We start from the raw sequence: 11,132 nt of genomic DNA, 5'->3' as shown, positions 1-11,132 counted from the left end.
TATCTGTATCTATCTATTGAGAAAGACAGTGATCCAATTTGTGTAAAAACAAATTTTTGTGTGTGTGTATGTGTGTGTGTGTGCACATGTGTATAGAAAATTCCTGGAGGGTAAACAAGAATTGTTAATGATTACCCCTGGTGGGTAAGCCTGGGGAGGAAAGTTTCTGACCATCTTTACTTTCCACTTTTAGCTTTCCTGTATTGTGCTGTTTGACTATTTTCTGGTGAATACATGTTATATCTTTTTTTATATCTTTTTTATTTTATTTATTGAGTTCCTAATAGTTTACATCAATGTGAGATTTCAGTTGTGCATTATTTCTTGTCTGTCACCTCATAAGGGCTCCCCTTCACCCCCTGTGCTTACCCCCTTCCCCTGGTAACCACTGAACTGTTTTCTTTGTCCATGTGTTTGTTTAGAATATATATCTTAATAATTAATTACAAATACAAGTTGAGAACCACTGTGTCTAAACCTTTAGAGTTTAGGGATGAAAGCCACAGGAAAAACCAGGAAGAGAAAAAGAAAAGGAAAACACTTTGTTCTCTTTGCTTCCATGGAGGCCCAAAGTGCTTTGAGCAGTGCCTGGTATACAGTAAGCTCTATACAAATGTTAAGTGTTGTTGTTATTATCGGTTTTCCTCCTACCTCTCTAACTACTTCCCCTCAGTCTCTTTGGCAGTCTCCTCCCCTTCTAACTAACCTCTAATTTTAGAGTTCCTCAAAGTTTTAGCCAGTGGGGAGGACCTTGTCTGTTCTGTAGCTTTAAATAACATCTGTGAATTGACAGCTCCCAAACTGAAATCCAAGCCCTGACCTAACCCTAGTACTTGAGACTCATATGTCTTCCTGCTGACTTGACATCTCTCCTCGAATGGCTCATGCACATCTTAAATTGAACATGCCCAAAAAAGAACTCTTGATTCCACCCCTTCCCCAAACTTCTTTTTCCTGTCTTCTCCATGTTAATAAATGGCACCACCGTCAAGTCTAAAAGAGGTCAGCCTTAAATCCTCCTCTCTTTTACCTCCCATATCTGAACCAATAGCAAGTCTTGTTATTTTCACCTGCAAATACATCTTGAATCTGCCTACTTCTCTCCAGCTTTACTGCTTCCTCTCCAGCCCAGGACACCATGACCTTTCCTCAGGACTTCTGCAGTAGTCTTCAATGTCTCTGTTCCATTTTTACTCCTACAATCTCTTCACATAGTTGCCAAAGAAATTTTTTTTTTTAAAGATTGGCACCTGAGCTAACATCTGTTGCCAATCTTCCTTTTTTCTTCTTCTTCTTCTTCTCCCCAAAGCCCCCCAGTACATAGTTGTATATTCTAGTTGTGGGTGCCTCTGGTTGTGCTATATGGGATGCCGCCTCAGCATGGCTTGATGAGCAGTGCTAGGTCGGCACCCAGGATCCAAACCAGCAAAACCCTGGACAGCCAAAGTGGAGCACGTGAACCCAACCACTCGGCCATGGGGCAGCCCCCAAAGAAATTTTTTAAAAAGTATATAAATTAGATCATGTCACATCCCACTGTATCAATTATATGCTTTCAACACAAATACCTGAAACCCCAGCTAAAAGAGACTTAAACAGTAAGGACTTTTCTTTTATATTTAACAAAAAGGATGAAGATAGGTGGTCCCAGGATTGGTTTAGCAGTTTGGTGATGTCATCAAGGATTCAAGTTCTTTCTATCCTTTCCACTATCCTCAGTCTGTTGACTTTCATCTTCAGCCTTGTCATGGTTGCAGGATGGCTACCACAGCTCTAGACATCACATCAATACATGACAGCAGCTGAAGTAGGAAGGGAGAAGAGGCAAAAACAACTTTATTCACTGTGGCTCTCAGATGAGAAAAATGTTTCTCAGAAACTTCCAGTGACTTCCCTGTATACCTCATTGGCAAGAACTGGCTTAGGTAAATTATGATTCATTCTCTGGAGCTAGATGCATTGTCACCCAAGCAAAACTGGAGTTCCATTAGCAAGGAGGAAGAGCTTGTGGCTGTTAAGTAGGCAGTCATGTTGTCTGCTGTAGCTGTTTAAGTTCCTATGCTATCTAATGCTGGCCCAACTCTTGAGTGTCATCTCAACCTCCTCTACCTCCTGCCCAGGTCCCTCTTAGTATGCTCATTGGCTTCCTTTCAGTTCCCCAAACATAACAATTTCTTTCCTGACTCATGGCCCTTTACATTTGTTGCTCCCTTTGCCTAGATATCTTTTCTCTTAGTTCTTTAAAAGTCTTGCTAGCGGTCATGCTTTTCTTTTTGGATCTGAGATCAAATGTCATACACTTAAAGAGGCTGACTTGTCCACTGGGTCTAAATTACGTTCTTATTCTCTCTCCAACCTGAACACTTCATCTCATCCTCCTGGATATTTCCTCCCTAGCATTTATCATACCGTTATTATCTTAGTTATGTTCACTTATTTATTATATTTCTTCCCCTACTAGAATGTAAGGTCTACGAGGGCATAGATTGTTTCTTGTTTACCCTCGTACCTCCATTGCCCAGATCAGTACCTAGCACATAGTAGGTACTCGATAAATATGTGCGAATAGATGAAAAGGGAATGAATGAATGGAAACAAGCATAAAAGGAAAAGTGTAGGATTAAATAAAGACAGAAGAGGATGAAAAGAGAATGGAAAGAGATATATTTTGGTAGGAGAAGAAAAGGTGGCTATAATGACATGGGAAGTATCCTCATCTTAGTCCTTGTTGACTTTGGGACCTAAATCCTGTGCCAAGGTACAGTGGACACCTTTTGCAAGTCTTGGAACTGAATCATACTCTTTTCTGCTTTCTTATATTGGATAATAAATATAGTTCCATGGAGATTGCTTTGGTCATATTTAGTCTACTACTCCCCTGGACATAGAACTAGCCAGCTGAAAGTCAAAGGAGCAAATTAGTTTTTCCTGAATAGAAATTACTTTAAAATGGAAGGATATGGATTATGTAGTCCAGAATCCCCAAAGGCAGTCCTTGTGGAAAGGATTCCGTGGTGTCATTAAGTATTGAGCCTACAACTGCCAGTGAGTCAAAGCAGAAGCCAAAGAGTAACATATGAGTCTGACTCATGAACTCTAATAAAGTTTGTGAAATAGATCCCATGTGTGGGTCCAGATCCTAAATGACTTCAAGATTGTTAAAGCTGTTTAATTGTGGTTTAATTCCTTCCTTGGAAGCATTCTTGATAATTGGGGAAAATTCTCAAGAAGCATGTATACTTAAAGAAATATTCAGATTGCCAGCTTCTGTTTTGAATATTCATGCAGAGACCACTATTCTTATAAAACAGTGCTTCTTTTTTCCTTAAGTGGGTTTCCGTCTGACTTACTTGTAAAGTATTACACACCACAATAATTTTCTTATCTCATCTGCATTTGGGGGGAGTGGATCCACTATATGTTCTCTTTATGTGTATGTAAGACTTCTGTTGAAGAGAATTTCATAGTGATGCCACCAACAATGCTCTTGATGGGCTATTGTAGGATATAAGGAGGTTCATGTAAGGATAGGATTGCTTTTCTAATTTAAGTATGTGTTATAGATTTTTAAATTGTTATTATGAATATTTTTAAATACACAAAAGTAATGAATTATAGTAAACCCATATATCCATCTTCCACATCAACAATTATCAAGATTTTGCTACATTTGCTTTGTCCATTCCTTTTATGAATTTGCCAGAGTATTTGAAAACAAAGTCTTAGAAATTAAATCATTTCTACTACATACCTTAATATGCATCTTTAAGCAACGTTGATATTTACCTTACATAGACACAAGGACATTATCATATCTATCAAAATTAATTACTTAGTATTATCTAATACCAAAACCATAATCAAATTTCCTCTATAGTCTCAAATATTCTATTTAAGTTGGTTTGTTTGAATCAGAGTCCCAACAAAGTCTACATATTACACTTGGTTGTTGGGTCTCTTAAGTATTTTTTTTTTTTTTTTTGGCTGAGGAAGATTCACCTTGAGCTAATATCCATGCCAGTCGTCCTCTATTTTTTAGTACGGGGCCACCAGCACAGCATGGCTGCTAACAGAGTGGTGTAAGTCTGCACCCGGGAATTGAAGCTGGGCTGCCGAAGTGGAGCCCGCTGAACTTAACCACTAGGCCACCAGGGCTGGCCCTTAAGTATCTTTTGTGTGTGTGTGTGTAAGGAAGATTCACCCTGAGCTAACATGTCTCCAGTCCTCCTCTTTTTGGTGAAGAAGATTCACCCTGAGCTAACATCTGTGCCCATCTTCCTCTATTTTGGGAACCAAACCTGGGCTGCCAAAGTGGAGTGTACCAAACATAACCACTAGGCCACAGGGCCGGTCCCCTTAAGTATCTTTTCATCTAGAGCATTTCTCCTCCCCCTTTCCTTTTTTTTTTTTTTAATGTCATTGGCTTGTTTGCAGACTAACTGGGTCAGTTGTCCTTATAGAATGTCCTACATTCTAGATATGTCTCTTTGCTTCCTTGTGGTATCATTAACATGTTTCTCTATCCCCCTTTAAGTGAAGTTAGCTCTGGAGCAATACTGCTCAATAGAAGTTCCCGTCACGATGGAAATATTCTACTTACACTATCCAATACCATAGCCATCAGGAACATGTGGCTATTGAGCATTTTAAATGTGACTAGTGTGAGTGAGGAAGTGAATTTTAAATTTTATTTAGTTTTAGTTCATTTATATTTAAGTAGCCATATGTGGCTACCTTATTAGACAGTGTGGCTCTAGGGGCTTGATTAGATTTGACTTCACCTTTCTTGGCAAAGTGTTTCATAGGTGCTTCCTTCATAGGGAGACATGTGATGTCACCTTTAGTGATGTTGATTGATCAGTGAGTTCATATGGTGACAGCCTGATCCCTTAAAGTTCTCCCAAAGGATATGATTTTAACATTAACTTCTTTAAAAATATAAACTTTGGGGGCTGGCCTGGTGGTGCAGCAGTTAAGTGCGCACGTTCCGCTTCCGCGATCTGGGGTTTGCCGGTTCGGATCCTGGGTGCGGACATGGCACCGCTTGGCAAGCCATGCTGTGGTAGGTGTCCCACATATAAAGTAGAGGAAGATGGGCACGGATGTTAGCTCAGGGCCAGTCTTCCTCAGGAAAAAAAAGAGAGAGGAGGATTGGCAGCAGATGTTATCTCAGGGCTAATCTTCCTCAAAATAAAAAATTGATATATATATATATAAACTTTGTCTTTATGCAGTTTATGAGAGCCAAGGCAGGCACCCAGCATAGTTCATTGAGCTCTTACACATTCATGGTGAAAGTCAGAAAAGTCAATTTTCCTCCTGTGTATCTCAGACTGTGAGAACATTAAACTGTTAAAGAACATTTCAGAGAAAGATTTTGGAGAACACCAAATATAAAACACATTTATTTCTTGGGTCCTGAGGCTGAGTCTGCACTTAAAAAAAAAATCAGTGATCTAGAAATGTGTTACTGCTGAAATAATCCAGATTGTTTCATGTAATTGGTTTTTTTTCTTTTCAGGCATTTCTCACAAATGCTAATGAACAACTTGCTTTGGAAACTCAATTTGCTGGTGTTATTCACATTTGCTAATGAATAATTTACTGGCTCAAAAGATTGTAGGGCCAACTGAATGAGTCTGAGTCCAGACGTAAACTAATGGCCTAGAACAGGACTTTGAAGGTCTTTTTCGCTTATTATTGAATACTGCTGCCCTTGAGGAGACACCTGGCTCTAATAAGTGGGCATGAATGTGATAGAGAAGAATCCCTCTTTCTTTACCTGTCACCTTGTCAGATCACTTGGGTGGCCCTTCTTTTTGCTATAGGAGGGGACTGATGGCAGGACAGAGGGCAGGACAGTGGTTCTAAAACCTGCTTTGACTAACTCTACCCTTTCCAGACTCTGATGAAAATTACAGCCTCTCTTCCCAGAAAAATGGACATATGCACATGCAGGAAAGGTTGCCTATCATTTCCGAGGCTTTAGGACCCCTGAGACAGCCAGGGATCTTAGGGTAAGACACCCAGCACTGGCAGCAGAAGTAGCAGACACACCTGCATGGATATTCTCATGGCATGCAGGATATAGGATGCAGCTCCAAAAGCTGAAGAAGCCAGTTCCTGGTCCTCCCTATCTTCCCAGATTTATCCTTTATATTGGTTTATGTTTTCTACTTGTTTTGTTTTCCTTTTTGGACTAGATAATGTACATACTTAGCAAAAATATTCAAAAAGTACCTAAGGATATTCAATGAAAAGTAAGTTTCTTCTTTCTCTCTCTGCTCTAGATCCCCTCTCCAGAGGCAATCACTATTAGCAGTCTCTAATGTATCCTTTCAGGAATATTCTAAGCATATATGTACATATCATATTCCTGTCTCTTCCAAATGGCAGCACACTTTACACATTTTTTGTTCCATGATTGCTTTTTTCCCCTCAGTCCTATATTTTAGAGAGTATTTATTGCTAGGACTTATAGCTCTGCTTCATCCTTTTTCCATGTTATATACTATTCCATCTTGAGACGTAACCATAATTGACTTAATGACCCTAGTTAATAAACATTTAGGTGGTTTCCAGTATTGTTGTGTGTGTGTGAGGAAGACTGGCCCTGAGCTAACATCTGTGCCAATCTTCCTCTCTTTTATGTGGGATACTGCCACAGTGTGTATTGATGAGCAGTGCTAGGTCCACGCCCAGGATCTGAACCTGCAAACCTGTGCCTCCAAAGTGGAGCATGCGAACTTAACCACTATACCCCTGGGCTAGCCCCCTAGTATTTTTTAAATAATAAATAATGCTGCCACATATATTTTTGTGTACTTGTGAAAGTATGCCCATATATACCCATACCTAGCTGTGGAATTGCTGAGTCAAATGAAAAATTTTGATAGACATTAATAAATTACTCTCCAGAGAAGCTACATGTGATAGGCAGAATAATGGCCCCCAAAGATCCCCACGTCCTAATCCCTGGAAACTATGAATATGTTACCTTCCGTGGCAAAGGGAAATTAACATTGCAGATGGAATTAAAGTTGCTAATCAGCTGGCCTTAATATAGGGAAATTATCCTGCATTATCTGGGTGGGCCCAATATTATCACAAAGGTTCTTAAAAGTGGAAGAGACAACCAGAGAGATGGCTTCATGAGGATTCGGCTTGATGTTGCTGGCTTTGAAGATGGAGAGGAGCTATAAGCCAAGGAATGTGGGCAGCCTTTAGAAGCTGGAGAAGCAAAGAAACAGAAAAGGCAAGGAATACAGCCTTGCTTTTAGCCCAGTGAGATCTGTGTTGGCTTTCTGATCCACAAAACTGGGCAATAATAAATCTGTCTTGTTTTAAGCCATTAAGTTTGCGGTTACAGTAACCATAGAAAATTAGTATATTATATGTATTTACACTCCTACCAATAAGTAATGTGTTTCCTCACACCCCTGCCATTAGTGCCTCCTTTTATTTTTTTATAGTTTTCTCCCCTCATATGAATACTGCTTCCTATATTATTTGAAAAGAAATGTTTACAATTCAGTGTCCTATAATTAATTTTTTTAGTTAAAAGGAAAATCTCAGCCATAATTATCTGTCACTCTTTTGTTCTTTGCTAATTATAATTAACTCTTTGGAAAATTCCCATGTGGGGCATGTGCCATTTTCTTGGAGGTCGCCAGGACAGGATGTGAGCAGAATATGTTGACGGGTCATTTCAACAATGCTGATATTACTGCTGACCAGCCTGCATTGCAGAAACACTCTGGGAATAAGATTTGTTCAATGGAATTTTCTGCCACGAAGAGGTACGTAGACAGGTAATAAAGCCAATCTCTGGAAGTGGTGACAGTCCACTCCTTGAACAGCTCTGCTTGGCCTCCAGTGGAGGTGGCAACCTCAGTAATTAACTGCTTTGCAAGATGGCCCAGAGGCATTGTCTATGTAGCAACTTCCACATTTTCCTGGCAGCTGAGAGCCTTAGGTGACCATGGTGGGGGAAAATAACAGAGTGTAAATATTCCCTATCAACTCATTTAATACCCCTATGGCAAACTAGCGGAAGTAGCTGTGCCTGCCTGGATGTGGTGGGACCTCCCCTTACGCGTGTACATTAAATCCTACAGACTGGCTTGACCATCTCTGCATCTAACATCTATTCAAAGATATTTACTGAGCAGCATCTGCTATATTAAATATTAGGATACAAACTCTTAGCCATGCAGACCTTACAGTTTAGAGAGACAAATAGTAATCAACAATCATAGGAGCAAATGTAAAACTGCTATTGTGGCAGTTGCTACAAAGAGGAGATAACATATATTTGTAATGGTGAGATCCCAGGTTGTCAGGGAGAGCATTAGAGAAGCATGGGTGGGATATGTAAATCTGTGGACATGTTCTATGTAGGTTCATGTCGGTCATAGCTACACTGGATGACACCCTAGGCAAAGAGTTAGAGTGAGGAGAGGAAAGAACCTGGAAACATTGCTTAGCCAGGTAGAGGAAGATGAACAAAGACAGAGAAAGAACGTCCAGAGAGTTGGAGGGAAACCAGAAGAGGGCTGGGCCCTAGGTGCCAGCCAAGGAGAGTCCAGTTAGTTACAGCAAAGAGAGTTCAGGTGAGCAAGGAACTCCAGGTAAGGCTAGGAAGAGCTTAGGAGGGGACTCTGTCTCTAGGGACCAATAAGATATCTATGTTGCAGGGGCAGTGACGTGGTAGGGCACACCTGGATTCAAGTGTGGCTCCTTCCCTTTAGCTGTGTGGCCTTGGGCAAAAGGCTGTCTGGCCTCAGACTCTGCATCTGTAAAATAGGGTTAATAACATCTTCTTCAAAAAGTTATTGTGGGCATGAAATGAGTTAGTGTATGCAGTGTGCCGAGCACTTTGCAGGTCCTCAATAAAGATTGATTCCTCCCTTCCGATATGTCTCTGACCACTTGCTTATTTATCTGCCTTGGTTTTTACTCTCCTTGATGTCTTAGCATTGGCGTTGGTCACTTACCTGTAAGGGTCAACACAGGTCCTATTCCCATATATCCCCATAGTAGTTTGGGTGCCAGCAAACTGTTGTGAGCCGGCACTCACAGTTCTCTGGATACTGTAGGGAGCCAAGCACCTACCGGTGTGCCCCTTGGTATGCAGACAGACAAAGCACCAGGGATTGGATAAGGACATAATATACGCTTCATCATGCTGAGTCTTTCCCTTCCAGGGAAAGGAACTACAATTACTGAAAGGAATATCTAATTCTTGTCTCAGGACATCTTTCTGCACTTGCATTTCTGCAATTGTATAAATCTCTAATGCAAAATATTAGCGATAATTGATCCATCACAATTTAAGATTGTTTTTCAGCGACAGCATTGGCCCTCCCAGATTTTTCCGATTGCCCAGAAGCAGGCACTCCATCTCCCTTCCTTCATTTTTGTTTATTAAATTCAGTGATGTGGGAAAAAAAGCAGTTTCCCAACTGGTTAAGAATTCTTGCTTTGCCTGCCACCTGTGATGGTTTTTACAGTGTAACCCTGGCTTTGGCAACTGCAGTAACGACCCATTGGGAGATAATGCAATTCAATGCTTGTGTTAGGTTAACTAAACCCCAGAAGAGAGAGACTGACAAATGTTTCTATTGTGGCTAACACAGGATACCTAACTTTTAAAACTCTTTAACAATTATCTTTGTATTTCTAATTAGCACTCGTTTAATTTCTTATTATTGACAACGGCCATGTTTTCCGAATCAAACACGAGAACATAACATTCAATAAGCAAGAGAGTACCTTTAGTGACAGGCTACTATATTAATCGGAATTGTTACAGAAATTCCAGGGCTTGGGGCTCGTATAGCTCCTAAAAATGGGTAGTACTTAAATTATACTGGAGCTATGATCACATTTTACTTTTAGAATGGACACACTAACCGTTTTAACATACTGCTTGGGAGCCATAAAGAGAGGTGATGGAAAAGGTTGGTGGAAAGGAAACTAGGGCTCTCAGCATCTCGAAAACGAACCACAACGACAGGACTCGCCCATCTTCTCGGAGAGCGCACAGCCTTGGACGCCGACATCGGGACCGCGCGTTCCAAGCAGAGCACAGGGGGCGCGCACGCCTGCGCTGAGGCCTCGCTCGAGTTCCAGCCTGGAAGGTTGTGCGTTTGAGTGTCTATGGCAACGCCGCGCTGCCGCCTTCTGGAAGCCTTGGCTCCGGCTCCAGTAGTGTGAGACCCGTCCCGGTGGGAGGGACCTGGGCTGGGGAGGACGGATGGGGGTGCAAGGGGGGTGGCGGCTGGGGAAGGTGCTGGGAACATTTGCCGTAGAGTTTGAGCTAAACTAAGAAAAAACGGTCCAAGGCTCAGAACAAAAAGATCTTTTCATTCCAGTTCTTTCGCCCACGCAGGGAACGATGCCTCTGGAGGTGGTGGTGGAGCTGCAGATCCGGGCGGTAAGAGACGTCGATGAATCTCCCCCCACCACTTGCCTCAAATCAGACTCTTTCCCTGGGGTTCTTAAATGGTCCCGGGTCGTTTTCACCACCCCCTCCCCACCTCACCACACATACATCATTATCTTTTGGGACAAATCGTACCTGTCCCTAAGATTCTCTACATTGGTGTTCCCTGACTTCCTAACCTTTAATTCAGCTCAACGTTTCCCCACTTTTTTTTTCCCCTCTAAAGCCAACTTGTTTCTTGGCTTTATCCTGAAATTTTCTGTTCTTTTAAAACAACCCTGCATTAAATCCAAGAAGGATTTTATTTTTCTTTACCAGGGTAAAGATTTGTGAAAGGACTTAAAAACCCAGCCTTTAAATAATCAGGGAAGAATTTAATTTCAAAAAGCCCCATCACTTCCTGATAATTTGCCACCTTTATGAACCAATCAAATATTTTCTAAGCTATTTCCCCTAGAGATGGCTCTGGTTTGCAATTTCAAGAGGGAAATCCATCAATCAACGACTGTTTTATAATTACTGAATCCTGCTTAAGTGAGGTGCCCTGGCCGAGTGACTCCATCGTTCTTGTTTGGGGTCATTCCCCTTATTTCAGCTTCCAGTTTTCAATCTTTCCATCTGTAGTTACGACACATTATCATGCAACTTTGCCTCCAGGCTATACATGCTTCTGTACAGGCCATGA

The 11,132-nt window shown here is 41.2% G+C and overlaps 1 protein-coding gene and 1 long non-coding RNA gene across 4 annotated transcripts in view; one reads left to right on the top strand and one right to left on the bottom strand.

Moving 5' to 3' along the window:
• Nucleotides 1–1,599: 1,599 nt before the first annotated feature.
• LOC139078485 (uncharacterized) lies at nucleotides 1,600–10,073 on the bottom strand. Its single transcript, XR_011531451.1, has 2 exons — nucleotides 9,916–10,073; nucleotides 1,600–1,802 (listed from the first exon to the last, which is right to left on the bottom strand). It is a non-coding gene; the product is annotated as an uncharacterized lncRNA (long non-coding RNA).
• The window catches only part of SPATA6L (spermatogenesis associated 6 like), a 44,677-nt gene continuing 43,454 nt past the window's right edge, over nucleotides 9,910–11,132 (top strand). The window contains exons 1-2 of one of the 3 annotated variants that reach the window (XM_070589985.1): nucleotides 9,910–10,214; nucleotides 10,394–10,438. In XM_070589985.1, coding sequence (XP_070446086.1) covers nucleotides 10,400–10,438 — 39 coding nt within the window. In that variant the 5' untranslated portion in view covers nucleotides 9,910–10,214; nucleotides 10,394–10,399. Of the gene's footprint in view, nucleotides 10,439–11,132 lie in introns of all 3 variants that reach the window. The other 2 variants (XM_070589986.1, XM_008538283.2) reach the window with 2 other exon arrangements.

Source organism: Equus przewalskii, chromosome 22 (assembly GCF_037783145.1).
Source record: "Equus przewalskii isolate Varuska chromosome 22, EquPr2, whole genome shotgun sequence".
In the NCBI taxonomy this organism is placed as follows: domain Eukaryota; kingdom Metazoa; phylum Chordata; class Mammalia; order Perissodactyla; family Equidae; genus Equus; species Equus przewalskii.
This window is presented reverse-complemented; position numbering and strand designations above follow the sequence as displayed.